This window comes from Castanea sativa, chromosome 8 (genome assembly GCF_040712315.1).
Source record: "Castanea sativa cultivar Marrone di Chiusa Pesio chromosome 8, ASM4071231v1".
Taxonomy (NCBI): domain Eukaryota; kingdom Viridiplantae; phylum Streptophyta; class Magnoliopsida; order Fagales; family Fagaceae; genus Castanea; species Castanea sativa.
In genome coordinates, this window is record NC_134020.1 from 20,661,968 (window position 1) to 20,679,250 (window position 17,283).

Here is a 17,283-nt window from a genome sequence, read left to right on the forward strand (position 1 = left end):
GTAACCCCTCCGTTACTCATTTTTCTTTACTCTTCTCGCTCGTTCCTCTCTCAGACCACGTCAGGAGCCACAACCACCCCCACTCCAAAATCCACCCATATCGGAAAGTAGCTCCAATTCGATTGATCCGAACCCAAATATTAAAGCTTTCGAACCAAGATCTGCCCAAATCTGTTTCAAGTTGGCTTCAATTCGAACAATTTGAACTCATATTTGGTTCGCGTTGGCTCTGATTTGGTTCATAAATTTGAGGTCTTCTTCATTTTTATCTTCTCTGAGTTCTCTCTCAGAACACTCTCCCTCTAACTGAACATCAGCCACTGCAAAACCCATGATCTTGGTCACCGGCGTCAGCAGCACCACCATGCAAGGGTCATACCGATTCCCACCGCAAGATTGATGTCATCAGCACCGTCAAGGACTCGCATCTCTCTCAGATCGAAACCCACGCAGCGGTGGTGCTTCGATATGGATCTCGCCATCAACGGACTCTTTCATTCTCTTTGCGGAGACGTCGTGGGTCGTGTTATGGCCTTTGGATTTCAGATTCGGGTAGTGCTTCTTCAAGAGACAATGATGCAGGTCTTATGATATGGTATGGTTTGTGGTTTCTCTTATGAGGTTTACAGTTGGGGTTTTGTTGATTTTCTTTGTTGTTTGGCTGGAAATTTTGTTGGTTTTTTTTTTTCTGGCTTTTGTGCAGCAGTGTGGGTATTAAGATGTGGGGCGAAAGAGAGAAACAGATGGGGCAAGCCAAAGAAGAGCGATCTGAGAGAGAATGAGTGGAACGAGAGAGAAGAGACAGGTCTGAACGAGGGAAAGAAAAATAGTAACGGAGAGGGTTAAATTGTATTTTAAGGACCTAATTGGTTAATTTTAAAATATTTTGGACCTGAGTGGTATTTGTCCAAACCTCAGGGAGGTAATGGAATTTATCTTAATTTAATAAGCCTAAAAGCCTAGAAGCCCAGCGCAAACCACTGAGCAGCAAAACCAAACGAGGCTAAAAGCCCAGCCCAAGCCACTGATCAGCAGAGCCGTATGAGAGGCAAAACGAGAGAGAAAAAAAAAAGGCTAATCGGCGATCCGATTCAGAACAAAGGCAAGGCGAGAGGCGAGGGAGAGCCAGTGAGAGCTTGAGAGACTTATCGGCAAGAAGGAGGAGGAGCTCTGTCGTCGTCGACCCGTAACCCAAAGGTAAGCACTCATCTTTACCCCTAAGAACCCCAAATTTCATTCAATGTATAGAGATACTAGAAAATAGATTGAGGTACTTGTTTAGGTCATTTATATTAATATCTGTTTGTTTGTTTGTTTTTGTTTTTGTTTTTTGTTTTTCAGTCCAATAAGTAGTATGATTATTGTGTGTGTGTTTCTTTGATACTTTGAATTTGGGTGTTTCTTGGATTTTCAGCTAATGGTGTGTATGTGCTCTGAGACTGTCACATGCTGATTTGTATTGTTCTTTGTTTTAGAATGGAGATTTGATTGAAAATATGATGTAGGGTTTGTTAAAGTTATTAAATACCATCCTTTTCAAATTCTGCATAATTATTTGCCAAGTATTTTGTAGTTCAACTGGTTGGGGTCGCCTGGTGTTTCCCATGGAGCTAGACATCCAATGTTTAAATTCCCTCTCCCCCATTGTAACTATCGAGTTATAAAAAATTCTGAATAATTATTTATGTTATAAACAAATATGCTGATAGAATCCTTGGGAATGAACTAGAATTTTTATACTGAGGAACTAACGAATTTTCATATAGGTGTCAGAATTCAAAAGTTGTGCCAGTACAGCTAATTTTTATTAAAATTTAATAGATTAGATTCCCAGCTTGTTCATATAGTGCCTATATAGTGGTGCTTGTGGCCAACATGACCACAACATGAAAAGGTCAATTTTTGTTTTTGTTGTCGTTTTTATCTTTCTCTTTTTGTTTTTGTGAGTGTGCGTGTGTGTGCACACTCTTCACTTCTTATATTAACTTTTTTTTAGATAGATAATCATAGAAATATTATTAATGAAAAAAGTAAGGAAAAAATATAAGTTGTTCATGATGATGAACATCAGTAGAAGGAAAAACCAAACAACGAAAAGAAAGAAATCAGGAAGCTAATAGAAAACATAAACTTAGAGAGAGAGGAACAATCAGTAAAACCCCAACAACAAGACCAATAAAAAAGACTACGTTGGCATAGAACATTTAACTTTCCAATGTCTTCTCAGTCTCCTCAAAAGGAGTGTCAATTTTGTTCCAACCAAACAATCCACATAAAAAAAAAATGGAATCAAATTCCAAATATTTGAAGAATGATTCCCAAGCCATTGATGCAAGCAAAATAACAAACTTGCCTCCAAGCCTGGCATGACCTAATGGATGCTGAAAGCCAGAAGCATGAGAATCCATAAGGTGTGTGTAATAGGATTGTGAAGAAGCAGGTGGTCCACCGATTCCCTATCACATCAACCCATACAACACCGATTTGCCAAGGAGTGACCCCTAAGCATAAGATTATCCAAAGTAAGAATTTGACCATGAGCAGTTGTCCACAAAAAGAAAGCCACTTGCTTAGGAACTTTCGTTTTCCAAACACCCTTTGAAGGGAACAAAGAATTTTGAGTATCTCGAATTGCATTGTAAAAAGTCTGGGTGTCAAACTTGCCATCTCCTTTAAGATGCCAACAAAGAGTATCACTCCCTACATCCCGAGGAATGTGAGGTTGGATAAACTCAAGGAGAGAAAAAGATGTTGCTAGCTCCCAGTCTTGAATTTCTCAATAAAATCTCAAATCCCAAACTCTAACAGTAGTCCCCTCTAGAAGCCACAAAACTTTAGAAATACAAGCTTCCTTGTCAGCTGAAAACTCAGAGCTCAGGATAGAGAAATTTAAGGGTGTTATCACCAATCCACCTATCATGCCCAAAACGGATACGAGTACCATCACCTACAGCGAAAGACAAATGCTTAGAAAAGCTCTTCCACCCTTCATGAATACTTCGCCAAAGACCACATTCGTGAGCTCTCCTGCATACTTTGGTACTGCACCCCCCTTTACCCTCACCGTATTTTGTGATGAGTAACTTCATGACCAACTTCCACAGCCATTTTCCTAATAAAGCTTGATTAAAAGACACCACACTTTTAACCCCCAAACCGTCTAGTTCAATAGGTAAACATATCTTTTCCCAAGCCACCAAAGGGTATTTAAAACACCCCTTTGAAGATCCTTAAAGAAAATTCCTTTGGATACTTTCCAGTTTGCAGCCATAGCTTTAGGAATGGTAAACAGTGATAAAAAAATATGTTGGGAGGCTTGAGAGACTACTCTTCAGTAACGTGAGGCTACCACCCTTAGATTAATATAGATGCTTCCACCCTAGTAATTTCTTCTCCATCTTCTCCAAAATATGGTTCCAGATAGAAGCTATCTTAAATAAAGCACCCAAGGGCATCCCTAAATATTTCATAGGCAAACTACCCACTCTACACCAAAGAATATTTGCCATGACGTCCACAGATTATTTACCTCCCCAACAGGGACAATCTCACTTTTCCCAACATTAACCTTCAACCTTGTAAAAGCTTGAAAACAAGACAAGGCCAATCTTATGGATAGCAGTTGTTCCTTAGAAGTATCATAAAATAAGATAGCATCATCCGCAAACAACAAATGGGAAATAATCACACCAACAAAATTCACTGCTCCCACATGAAAACCCCTTACTAGATTACTCTCCTTTGTTTTCCTCAAAATTTTTCTCAAGACCTCCATAATCAAAAGAAACAAAAGAGGGTCCTCAAAATTCTGCTCAAGACCTCCATAATTAAAAGAAACAAAAGAGGGGGACAATGGGTCACCTTGTCTCAAACCACGAGAGCTTCCAAACTAACCTTCAAGGGTTCCATTAACCAGGACTGAAAAATAGACAAAAGTGACACAAGCCTTAATCCGCCCCTTCCATTTCACCCCAAAACCCATCCGGCTCAACAAATAAAACAAAGCACCCTAGTTCACATGGTTGTATGCTTTTTCAATGTCAAGCTTGCAAACCACACTTGGTAAGTGACTCTTCAACCTACTATCCAGGAATTCATTTGCAATGAGCATTGAATCAAGAATTTGCCTTCCTCCAACAAAGGAAATTTGAGATTTAGAAATGAGATTATCCAATACCGCCCTCAATCTTGTTAGCCAACACCTTGAACAACAGGTTGTACATATTGCCCACCAAACTGATAGGGTGAAAATCTTTAATATTAACGGCATTACATGTCTTAGGAATTAAAGTGAAAAAAGAAGCATTCATAGACTGTTCAAACACAGAGTGCTGGTGAAAGTGTGGGATGGAGAAGGCTGCCCTTTGGAGGTAAGTGATAGAGGTGAAATATGGCTGTGGATGGGGTGGCTAGTGTACTAGGCCTGGTGTTGGCTTGTGGAAAAATATTAGTTGGGGATAGCCTTCTTTTTCTCACCACATTCTATATGATATTGGGGGTGGGTCTAGGGTGAAATTTTGGCAAGACCGTTGGTGTGGTGAGACATCTTTGCAGTCAGCTATCTTGAATTGCTTAGATTTTGCCGAGATAAGGAGGCTAGTGTGGTTGAGCTTATGAAGTTTGATAATGAAGTCCTGTTTTGAGATGTAAGTTTCTTTAGGGGTGTGCATACTCGGGAAATAGAGGCATTGGCCAGTTTCATGGATACCATATATGGTTCTTCGGTAAAGGGGTTTGGTGAGGGTAAGATGTGCTAGAAAATTGATAGAGAGAAGGGCTCTAATGACTATTGCATGGTTAAGGATTATTATAGTCTTTTAGCGGGCTCTAATGACTATTGCTTTCCTTGGAAAAGTATTTGCAAATAGAAGATTCCTTCTTAAGTAGCTTTCTTTGTTTGGACTGTTGCTTTAGAGAAATGCTTAGTGATTGACAACGAAAAAGGAAGGTTTGAATATTGGATTGGTGCTACATGTGCAAGTGTAATGGTGAATTAGTTGATCATATTTTTCTTTATTGTTCGGTTGCTATGGATTTGTGGGCTATCGTGTTTGGTTTGTTTGGAGTGAGCTGGGTTATGCCGCAATTTGTAGTGGGGCTTCTAGTGTGTTGGCAAGGCAAATATGGTCATCATTGAAATGGGTATATATGGTTGACTGTTCTCCATTGCTTATTGTGGTGTGGTGTCTTTGGAGGGAGAGAAATGGTAGGTGCTTTGAGGATAAGGAGAGATCCATATTAGACTTAAAGCTATTTTTCCTTAGAACTTTAATGGATTGGTTGGCTGCTTTGTGGAACCAATAATTTTTTTTTTCTTTTCTTGATTTCCTAGATTCTTGTAATTTTTGTTCTTGAATTGTTTGACCCCTTGTACACTCCCTGTGTACTAGGGTGTTCCTTTTTTGATATCAATAAACTTATTACTAATAATAAAAAAAAAATCCATGACATTTTTTTCCACAACCCTCCAACATTTGTGAAAAAAAGCTATGGTGAACCCATCAGGACTAGGGGCTTTATCACCCTCTATTTCCCTCGGTACTTGGATGACTTCCTCCTTCGTGAACGCCCTCTCTAAGGACAACCTCTCTTCCTCCTTAATACATTTAAATTCTAACCCGTCCATTGTAGGGTGCCCCACCTCAGTTTTCTCATACAACTCCTGATAGAAATGAACTATTTGAGATCACACATCAGACTCCTCCTCATATAGAACACCATCCACCTCAATCCTCTTAATTCGATTAGCACTTCTATGGGAGTTTGCTAACCTATGAAAGAAGCGAGTATTATTGTCTCCTTCCTTCACATACAAGGCACGAGACTTTTGTCTCTAGAAAATCTCCTCCAGAGAAGCCAAATGTTCTATGTCTCCTTTAATCTGAATATGACGATTCTGATCCTCAGTCCATAGACTCCCCAACAGCTCCTCTCTAGCATCTAAACCCATTAATTTAGTCAACAAGTTCTTCTTTCTAAAAGCCAAATTGCCAAACTCCTCCCTATTCCACTTTTTTAAAACAGCTTTCAAAGCCTTTAGTTTTTGGGCCAAAATAAAGCTTGGAGAGCTCACAAAACAGTACCCATTCCACCAAGTCTGAACTCTATAAGCAAAGCCCTCGGCCTTCAACCACATATTTTCAAATTTAAAAGCACATAGACCTCGGTGAACACCATCAACTTCTAGCAAAAGCTTATAATGATCTGAAATAACATGAGGAAGCACCATTCAGGATACATTTCCAAAATGTGCCTCCCACTCTAGAGATACCAAAGCCCTGTCAATTTTTGACATAGAGGATATACCAGAATCTCTGAACTAGGTAAAAGAAGCCCCCTAACGGTAAATCAACTAAATAATTACTCTCCATGGAATCTAAGAATGCAACCATAGCTAGGCTAAAAGACTTCACAGCCAAGCTTCTCACTTGGGTATCGAATGATGTTGAAATCACCTACCAAACACCATGCCATGGGCCACCTAGCATGCACCCTTGACAGCTCCTCCCACAAAACAGATCTCTGTCCATCATTGTTCTCCCATGAAATAAAGAGATTCACTCAAGTTAAAGTGGGGGAGTTTTAAATCCAAACTAATTGGTAGTTAAAGCACCCAAATGATAGAGTACTAAAATTAATTGGTAATTAAATTTCCAATTTTTTTATGGTTGATCCAAATAACGGTATTTTGAAATCTATGGATTACAAATCATGGCATTCCAAAATCTCCATTGATTTAAAATCCATTTCTAAGATTCCAAATCTAAGTTCTCAGATTCAACCTAGTGATATAGAGTTTGTAAGTTGGGAATGGTTTCTTTTGTAAATGTTTTGCGTCCATTCGGGCTAATGTATAACTTCTGTATCTCAAATTGGGTGTTTGATTGTTCTTGTGTAATGTGCTTTATAGAGAAATGACTTTTTCCTTTTTTTGGTTGATTCCCAAAAATGTAAAAGATTAGATTAAATTGACTATAGATGGTAGTTACATTAGGTACGTCTATAGTGACAAAAAAAAGAATTTTTTTTTTTTTTGGTTCTCTTTTCTTCATTTTATTAGTCCCTCTTAAAGAATTCCTCTTGTTTGACTATATATTCAAACTTTATTTAAATATACATGATTGTTTCCAATCAGCAGATTTTTCTTTCTTCAGATTGTGGAGGATAGTTGACACCAGTTTGGTGTTTGACATTCCTTAAGTAGAAGCGAGTCTAATAATTTGGGCATATCTTTGATACACAGAAGTGATGAATCCGTTAACCCTTGTAAAACGCATCCAGAATATCAATTCCAGAGAAGCAGCATTAGGGATCTCCGAAGAAGCTTCATGGCACGCCAAGTACAAAGACTCTGCTTACGTATATGCTGGAGGCATTCCCTTTGATCTCACCGAAGGCGATCTCCTTGCTATTTTTGCTCAGTAAGTTCAATAATTGTTATTGTTTGCTAAATTCCTTAGTGCCTCAAGAAGATTTGGTTCCATACTCTTGAATTTGGATTATCATATTACTTTCTTCATTATTTCTCATTTCATTCTTTAAATAAATGATTTTTAGATATGGAGAGATCGTTGATGTTAACCTTGTTAGAGACAAAGGTACTGGAAAATCCAAAGGTTTCGCATTTGTTGCATATGAGGACCAGAGAAGTACAAATCTTGCTGTAGGTTGGTTTCTCTCAATCTGTCTTTTCAGTTTGGTGCGAATGATACTTTTTTTTTTTTTTTTAAACAATGACTGTTACAAGAGATAGAAAAGTTACTGCACATTATAAAAGTGATCACTAATTATTGTTGTTGTTGCTGCTATTTTAGATAATTTGAATGGAGCACAGGTTTTAGGTCGGATTATTAGGGTTGATCATGTTAGTAGCTATAAAAAGAAAGAGGAAGAAGACGAAGAGGCAGAGCAGAAGAAGAGGGAGGAACGAGGCGTCTGTCGTGCTTTTCAAAGAGGTGAATGTACTCGTGGAGCTGGATGCAAATTTTCTCACGATGAGCAAGTAAGAAGAATATTGAATTAGTTCCATATTTTGGATTATTTAGTTATTTGGACAAACTGCACTTGATTATTACACTGTTGCTCAACATTTGGCTTGGAAATTTTGTTATGGTTTTGAAAGTTTTCACTCGATCATACGTTAGACCAACATTTTAGGTAGTGCAAAAACTGGAATAGTCTGAAAATAGTTCCTAGTTTTGAGTGAAGTATTTTTTGCTTTTTATTGTTATTGTATTACAAAGTTAATGAATAGAATCTTAATCTGCTCTGATTGATTATATGAACTGCTAACACTCAGGTTATAGACTGTAAGCTGGGAAATTTAGGCCTGCTAATTCTGTTGTATATTGGACAATAATGATGATTTAAACCCTCATGTCATGCCAACTTTCAATGTAGCTGGTCGTGTTGGATAGATTGAGTTAGATTGTACTTGTAGGGTGCCAAACCATTGATCTGAACTATATATGTTGTGGTGAACCACTTATGTTTAGTTCTAATAGATCATTTTCAGTTGGAGAAAGTTGTGTGTATCAATTATAGCGTATTAGGATCATTGGTTAGGTAATTGTTAACATGGTACGACTAAATGGGCCATTTAGTCGTACCATTTTTTTTTTTTACCTATCAAAAAAAAAATGGTACGACTAAATGGGCTATTGAACTTCGTGGATGGTGTTGGAGAGAGAATTTAATCCTTCTTCACCGTGCTTGCATTCCTAATTTCTTCTCTTTCTCTCTTTGGGTTGGGGGGGGGGGGGTGTTGTGAGTGACGTAGGACAAGGGGGAACAAATAAAATTCTGATTTAGAAGTGTTGGGGTAGAGCTGGTAATACCTCTGTTTTGAGGGTTTAGGGTAAGGTTTTGGGAGGAAATAGGCTCGAAAATAAGAGGGATAATAGGGCTTCCAAAGGGGACAATGATTAGTAGTAGGATTTGGGGAGAGGAGAACAATCGAACAGATAAATATCTAGGAATTACACCTAGACTTCCTAAGAATCACACCTAGGGTTCCTTGGCATAAATTTCGAAAACATTAATCATCTCAACAAAAAACACTACAATTATTTAAATAGAAGTCTAATACTTAATCCTAGTTGAACTAGGATTTCTTAAAACCCTAACAAGACTTGGACTTGGACTCCTTAGGCTTTTACTACTAAGCCCAACTAAATAACCAAACTTAAAATAAAACTAAAGTAAGACCCAATGGACCATAAGCACAGCCCATTCCAGAATATTAAGAAATTACTATATTGCCCTTGATACATAAAATAAAATAAATCCTTCTCACTACCTCTTGCATCAGTGGGTGTTGTGAAATGAGGTTGGGCCTTGGTGTGATGGCAAGTGCCTTCTAACAAAAGTGATAGGTTGCGGGTTTGAGTTTGGGAATCAGCCTCTCAAAAAAAAAAAAAAAGGGTAAGTCTACCTACCAATAACTTCTCTTGGACCTTGCAAAAGTGGGAGTTTTGTGCACTAGGTACCAAATTTTTTTGAGGGTGTTGTGAAAGAGAGGAGTCTATAAATTAGGACAGCTCTAAAACCATATTGATGTAAGAGGCAGTAAAAGGTTAAAATTGGTGCAGGATCGTTAATTGAGCACCAAAGGACGAGAACAATAAGATCTACAACTGATTTGGAGAATGAGGCTAGGATGCTTTATTATGTAATTTATGATAGTTGAGAGACATTGGGTTGAGACCAAGGGCCAGAAGAATGCTCGAAGGAAGCTAGATTAAAGTAAGAGAGTAAGGGTCTGTTTGGTTAGCTGAAAAAGTAGTGTTTTTTATTTTCAATTTCAACATGGTCCACCATAAAAAAACTTGTACACAGTTTTCACTTTCAGTATCCTAAAAGTTGGATTTGAATACAAAAAATGAAAACACCTTTTCAGTTATTTCATTTTCACAGAAAATGAATACAATGGCAATTTTGTAAATATTGTGAAAACGCAAAGAGCCCCACCTAATTGATGTGTGTGTGTAAGTGAAAAAAGTAACTTAAAATAAAAGAAAACAATGCCAAACCGTGTATGATGAATTTTATACCTAAATTATGTATTAAAAAAACTTACCAAACATCCCCACATGTAAAAATGAGTCATTTTTTCTATATTCAATTTTAAAATTTGAGTATGGAAAAGAGAATATGAAAAGTGAATACATTACTTTTTAGAACTAAACAGGGCCTAATAGTCTAAGGGCCCGTTTGGTTTAAAATTTACCATCACTCAATTTTCATCGTGCAGTTTTTAATTCTCATCACTCATCACTTAAAATATCTCAATTTTCCAAACCCACTGTTTGGCACCTTAACTCATACCAGTTTTCAACTTCAAAACCGTAGGACCCACACACTGACATAACCCAATGTTACTATTGTTACTACTTGCGTCTTTAACAAAAAAATATCTTCCTCCCTTACTTCTCCCATCCTCTCACCTTTCATTTCTCTGACTCTCCCTCTTTCCTATCAATTTTTTTTTCTATTTCTCTTTCTCTCTCTCCCCTCTTCACTCTATATTTGATTTTTTTCTTCCACTCTTCTCTGTTTTTTTCTCTCCTCTGTTTCTTTCTCAGCTGTTTTTGGTTGCTTTGAACCGGTGGTAATTGGGTTTAAAGTGGTGGGTTGTTTTAGTGGTGGGTTCGGATTGGTGATGGTGGGTTGATCAGGTTTTTGGGGCTGGGTTACTGTGGAGATTGGGTTTGAGATTGGGTTTTTGGGGCTGGGTTACGGTGGAGATTGGGCTATGGGTCACGGCGTGGCTTGAATCGGTGTTTCAGTGGAGATCGGGTTATGGGTCGGAGTTTGGAGATGGGTCGGCGTTATGTTTTCACTTTTGCTTGAACCGATCTTCAGTTTTCCGATCTGGGCTGAGCTTGAACTGATCTGGTGGTTGCTCGTGACGGTGATGACTGGTGTGGTAGTGGCGGCTTGTGGAGGAGCAACGAAGGGTCAGTGAGAAGAGAGAGCTCTGGGTAAAAGAAAAAAAAATGAAGAAGGAGAAGTGACAAAGAACGGGTGGAGAGAGAAAAAGAAAACAGTGAGAGAAGAAAGAGAGAGGATAAAGTAAAGAGAGGTAACAAAATGGGCCCCATAGAGGTCAAAAATTTACACAACTGCCATTGAGTTACATAACTCAGAAACTGAAAACACCAATTTGGTGTTTTCAGTTTTCATCACTCAAAATTTTTGAGTCTGAGTAATGAAAACAAGATTAGGAAATCAAGCCAAACAAAAAAAAATTGTGTGGGTCCCATGTTTTTTCATCACTGAGTTATGAGTTTCCAGTGATACCACTCAAAATAGGCCTAAACCAAACAGGCTCTAAATATCTAGATTGTCCCTAGAAGATTTTGCATTTCAAATTGGTGATTGGTTTTGAGAAGTTTCATTTTGGTCTTTTTTCTCTACACTGTCTATGGAATTGGCTGATGTAGCACCTCTCACCCCCCCTCCCCATCCATTGATGTGGCACTGTTTTAAAACTAAAAAAAAGCCTAATTAGCAACCAGAGTGCGCTCTCTCTATTTTGGGGGATGGGGCTTAGTGAACCATATTGTTGGTTGCTGATCAGGTCTTTTTAGTTTTGAAATTGTGCCACCACATTGAAAAAATTGCTAGGCCAATTTGGTCACTCCAGCAGATGGAGTATGGAAAAGAGATCGAAATGAAGCTTTTTTGGAAAACAAAGGGACCAATTTGACTCGTGAAATATTGAAGGGCACTTAGGGCTTGTTTGGTTTTAAAAAGTGCTGTATTCACTTTTCATTTTCTTTATTTTATATGCAAATTCTGAATTTGATTATAGAAAAAAAACACTTATTTCATATTTGATAGTGTTTGGTACGTTGTTTTGAATACATAATTTGGGTATAGATTCTACAGAATATATCATACCCGGGTTTGGTCATTGTTTTCTATTTAAAAAAAAAAAATAGTAACTTTTCTCATTCATGTACATCACATCGCTAAAAAAAAAAAATTAACTTTGTGTTTTCACAATATCTATGAATATGACACTATATTCGTACTCATAGGAAAATGAAAATGGTAAAAAGTCGTATTCATTTTTTGTATTTAAATCCAACTTTTAGGGTACTGAAAATGAAAACTGAATACAAACGCTAAAATCAAACCAGTTTTTTAGTGGTGGGACCCATTAAAAACTGAAAATGAAAATAAGAAAATGGTGCTTTTTTTAACTAACCAAACAGGCCCTTAAAATTCTGGTAGTTTTTCAGAGGCAAAACATATGCTTTGACAAAAATGAAAAAAATATCTAGCCTAGGGACCTTATACATTCATACCTTAAAAGAGATTGCTTCACACAGATAATGTATGTCAGCACACCATACAAATTGTATCAAGGTGCTGAAAGTTAATTCATTCTTTGTTATTGCTGTCCTGAAAATCATATAATCTATCTAGATTATCCATGCATGGAAAACAAGCAAGTTTTTATTTTTATTTTTATTTTTTGGCATTAAACTGCCATGCAAACTGAGACCTGACCATTTAGAAACTTACCTATATTGACCAAGACCAATGATCAGACCCATTAAACAATACCACAGCTAACCCAACCAACTTCTCGCCAAAACTACAAAGTCTAAGATATGCTTGACAAGCAAAGTTACATAATATTCATATGCCTTAAATGAGTGACATTCAATAAATTTTAGTAATCTAAGTTTATGATTTGGTTTTCAATTCCGCATCAGGGAGTTGGTTTTTATTTCTCATGACTAAAAAAAGACTATCTGCTTCCTATTTATTCTCTCTTTTAAAAGTATCCGTGTTTTATTACATTTTGGAGAGGAGAAAAATTTGTTCTATGCTTACTTTTACATCTTTGTCATATTTTAAGGTGCTTATATATACTTTCTTCTTTCTATTCATAGAGAGCTGCAAATACAGGTTGGGGACATGACAAGTTTGAGGGTCCAACTAGAGGCGAGAAAAGACTTGAAAACAAGCCGTCAAATCCTGTTCGCGAACTTATGACTCAAGGTGGTTTTAGTCGGGAAGATAAAGATTTGCACTCCAGAGCAAAGGGTAGTGATTGGGCCTTTGAGAGCAATAGTAGGCCAGGGGATATGAGGGAGGAGAAGAGATTAAAAAGGAATGGTGATGATGAGTTCAGGCTACAGTCAAGAGAAGGTCATGATAGGAGGGAAGAGAAGAGTTCAAGAAGGCATGATGACAATGAATTTCCGCCGAAGTTGAGAGATGAAAATAGATCTAGAAGACAAGGTGATGATGAATATGAGCTGAAGTCTAGAGGTGGAAGGGAAGAAAATCGATTCAGAAGGCGTGATAACGATGAGCTAGAGCCAAAATCAAGAGAAGATCATGATAGAAGGGAAGAGAAAAAATTTAGAAGGTACAATGATAACGAATATGAGTCCAAGTCAAGAGATCTTAAGAGAGAAGCAAAGAGACTGAGAAGGCATGAAGACAATGAATTTCATGGAAGTCGAGAGAAGTTAATGATTGGAGAGAAGAGGTCAAGAAGGTACAATAAGGATGAGTTTGAGCCAAAGTCAAGAGAAGATGGAAGGAAAGAAAACACATCAAGGAGGCAAGAGTCAAGTCTATCAGGAAGAATGGTGAGATAAGGGAGGAGGGGAAATAAGGTCAACTCATAGTAGGGATTAAATGTTTGCAATGACTAACTGTTAGGATCACTCTTTTGTTATGGGATGGGACCACTTCCATATGGTATCTCAAGGCTCTGATTGTTTTTCTTTTAGTTTGCCTGAGTTCTATACTTGATTTTGTTTGAATCGTTCCCTCCCTTCCCCGCATTGGCCAAGGATGGTGGTGTAGCTTGAGAGATAGTGGAACTGATGTCCAATCAACTTGGAATGTATCATTTTATGTGAAGTTATTGTAACCCCATAATGATGAGGATTTCAATGTCATTTTCAATGACGATTGTGTATCCTGATTTTCTTCATTGGAGTTGAACTAGTGTTAATTTGCAACAATATCTACGTCGTGGTTGATAAAAATTTCTCAGAGACAAAACTAGGTTTTTTTTTTGGGTTTTAAAGATAAACTGTTGCCCTTGCATGGTCGTGTGTACTGTTTTAGTATCAGGCCATTATTTTGGTTCTGGTTCCACTTCTAGCAGAGATGAAGGGGGGGGGGGGGGCGCCATGGCTAATTGCTGAACTGGTTTCGGCGTGTCACAGGACTGGCGGTGGGGCGACATCTACAAGTTAAATAACCATGGATTTGGATCCCGGTAAAAAGTTAATTTTTTTTTATGACATTTACTAATGATGTCAATTTTGTTTCAGTGCCCATTCAGGTTTGTTTTTTAGAATGTAATTTGGTATTGGTCAATTTTGGTATGAGTATATAATTTTGGGATTATCGCGCTAATACAAATATAACGCAATACATATTTTACACTTGTAATTACTTATTATTAGTGAAATAACAAGAATGAAATCAAAATAACATAGTTTTTTTTTTTAATTTTTATTTTTAATTTTTAGTGGAGAACCGGAATTTAATTGGAGTTGGTTGAAATGATCTAGAATGGATTGGGGAGGGGGGGGGGGTGTTTCTCATTTCAATTTGCTTATTGGTAAGGTATTTTCAGCCTGTTCTTGTTGGAATAGAATAAAACCCATAGCAATGCTTTTAACACCCTATCGCAGTTATTGACGGTAAGGGTTGGGATGAAAATATATAAAAAAAGGTAAAAACTTTTCTGATCTAAGGATTGAGCAAGATTTACCTCCTCCAACTTTCTGGTTGGGTTTTGAATTATTCTTGTATAGAGCGGTGACAATAAGATATGTTGAGACTCTGAACTTTATGCAAGTGAGCTTCGACACTGCAGAGAACACAAACCACGTTGTCAAGGATGAGAGCCCCTCTGCTAGTTTTAATTAAATTCACAATGGATTCAATAGTTGGTCCAATTCCATTCAAGAGGAGAAGTATGATATCTTCTTCATCAATGGGTATGCATGCCATAGTGAGAATGTGAGCAATAGAATTAATCTTATCCACATAGCCAGAAATTAAAAAATTTCATCTCTTTGTGGTTTGAAATTGGTGCTTGAGTTGCAAAACTTGAGATCAAGACCGAGCATTTTTCAAGAGGCATTCACGCATCACAAGACATAGCGAGTCAAGAAACAGTAGAGAGCATAGCCAGTGCGAGGTGGAGTTGATATACTTTATGAAATCTAGATCGATGGAATTTGTAATTATTTTCTCTGCAATAAGAAGGAACTTTTCATGACAAGGTTTTGTTCCATCAACAAAACCAATCAAATCAGTGCTTCTTAGAAACGGAAGAAATTGCGCAAGCCATAGAATGTAATTTGTACGATCAAGTTTGATAGAAACTAGATGAGAGATACTTGGAATAGTAAAAGAATTCTTCATTGTCGCAAGATGTATGGCTCTGATACCATAAAAGAAAACAAATAATAGAGCAAAGTTGTTGTATATTTCCCTAAACATATAATGTGATTACACGTCATTTTATAATACAAAAGTAATTTTCTACATATAATAATCATAAAAATACACAATCAATTACAAAAGATATGAGGGTGATTATTAGGAGAGATCCTGTGACAGCTTTCTTAGAGGTCTCCAATGGTAATGGTGGTTTACAAAGACCATATTTGGTATCTTGGGAGTGATTGCTTGGAGAATATTGTTTGTTTTCTTAAAGCATCTCAATATTAAAGATGGTTGACTAGAGTTCTAATATGGTAAAATTGGATTTGGAACCAACTTGATTTTGTATCTTGTCTTGATTTCCAGTAATATTGCTTGAACCAAAGGTTCCCTTCCATTCTCTGATGTAAAACAAAACCATAATTTACCCATGCCCAGGTGTGGACATGGCAAATGGTCGAGTTGGGTTGGGTCAACCTAGTTGTGGGCCAAAACGGGTTAGGTAAAAAATGTGCCATTTTAAAGGGGCTAAAAATGAGCCGACTCAATCAGATTGTAGGTGAGTCAAGTCGGGTTAGGTTGACTTGTATTTTTCACATTAAAAAAAAAATTTGAAAAAACATAAATACCTATTTTTTAGAGAGAATGAATCAAATCAATCATTGCACCTAATAGTATAATACCTTTTTTTTTGTTATTTTTTTTAACTAAGCACCTACTATTATTAGACTATTTGTTATTAACTTACTATTATACATGTGAAACGGTAAAAAAAAACCAATAAATATAAAGCTTTTCATATTCTTGCAATTCGATAGTTTTGAGTATGACTAAAATTCTTTATAGTCATGGACCATGTCAAATTATCAGCCTTCTTACATGCAAAAATTCCTGTTGCTTTAACTTCTGTTGCGTTTTGTGCTAGTTAGGCACTTAGTGTTAATAATCGTTACTTGTTAGTAACTTAGTCTTAGATTTCTAGCTAGTTGGTACTTAGTATTTAACTTAGTTAGTGTTAGTCTGTTAGATGGTTAGTACTTAGTAGTGTAGACAATTCAGTAGACGTATAGAAGTTTTAGTCTTGTAGATGCTTTAGTTTTGCCTTTTGTATTTCTTTTCAATAAAAGGGGCACACACCAATGCATTGCGCCTTTAGTTAATGCTTTGCAACTAAAAGAATTAATTGTTAAAAAATAATTTTAGAGAACATATGCACTCAATTTTTTTAACAAACGTAAATAGCTCAAATGTTTAAAAAAAGAAAAAAGTTTCTAATTTGGAAAGAAACTCTTCAAACTTCGCTATTATCTTTTTATCATATGTGAATTTTGAAAATCTAACCATTAGATTGCATACTCTTATTATATCATCCATGCTTGCAAAATTTAAAGAAAATCAAAGATCAATAGCTATGTTTTCAGTCAAATGTTTAAATTTCAACTTTTTATGATTTAAAATTATATATAAAAAATAAGTTTATTAATCGAATAAAAAATAACATCCAATTTGAACAAAATTTCACATACGTGTTAAGGACATAAAATATATGATCCAATTATTAGACTTTCAAAATTCACATCTAATACAAATTAAATGGTTTTCTTACAAACTAGTTTGGACAAAATTTTTGTCCTTTAAAAAAAGACTCAAACCAAATGAGTATATCCTTTTTTTTATTATTATTATTATTATGTAAGGCATCTCTTGCAACAAGGAAAGACAAACTCTAAAATCTTAAGCTCTTTAGTGAAACCTTTATTAGGGTATTTCATTGACTAAAGATAGTTTTTAGTTGACCAATTATTTTATTTTATTTTATTTTGGTGTGTGCTATCCAAAACTGAA

The 17,283-nt window shown here is 36.5% G+C and overlaps 1 protein-coding gene across 2 annotated transcripts; it reads left to right on the forward strand.

The window, feature by feature from the left end:
* The first annotated feature begins 38 nt into the window (after positions 1-38).
* On the forward strand, positions 39-13,999 carry LOC142607170 (zinc finger CCCH domain-containing protein 25-like). 2 transcript variants are annotated; one of them, XM_075778595.1, is made up of 5 exons: positions 39-1,197; positions 7,247-7,421; positions 7,558-7,667; positions 7,815-8,002; positions 12,909-13,999. In XM_075778595.1, the coding sequence occupies exons 2-5, from the start codon at positions 7,249-7,251 to the stop codon at positions 13,623-13,625; spliced, it is 1,188 nt and encodes a 395-aa protein (XP_075634710.1). In that variant the 5' UTR covers positions 39-1,197; positions 7,247-7,248; the 3' UTR covers positions 13,626-13,999. The 2 variants fall into 2 exon arrangements, with proteins under 2 accessions (XP_075634710.1, XP_075634709.1); XM_075778594.1 differs by having other exon boundaries at positions 40-1,197; positions 7,244-7,421.
* The last annotated feature ends 3,284 nt before the right edge of the window (positions 14,000-17,283 follow it).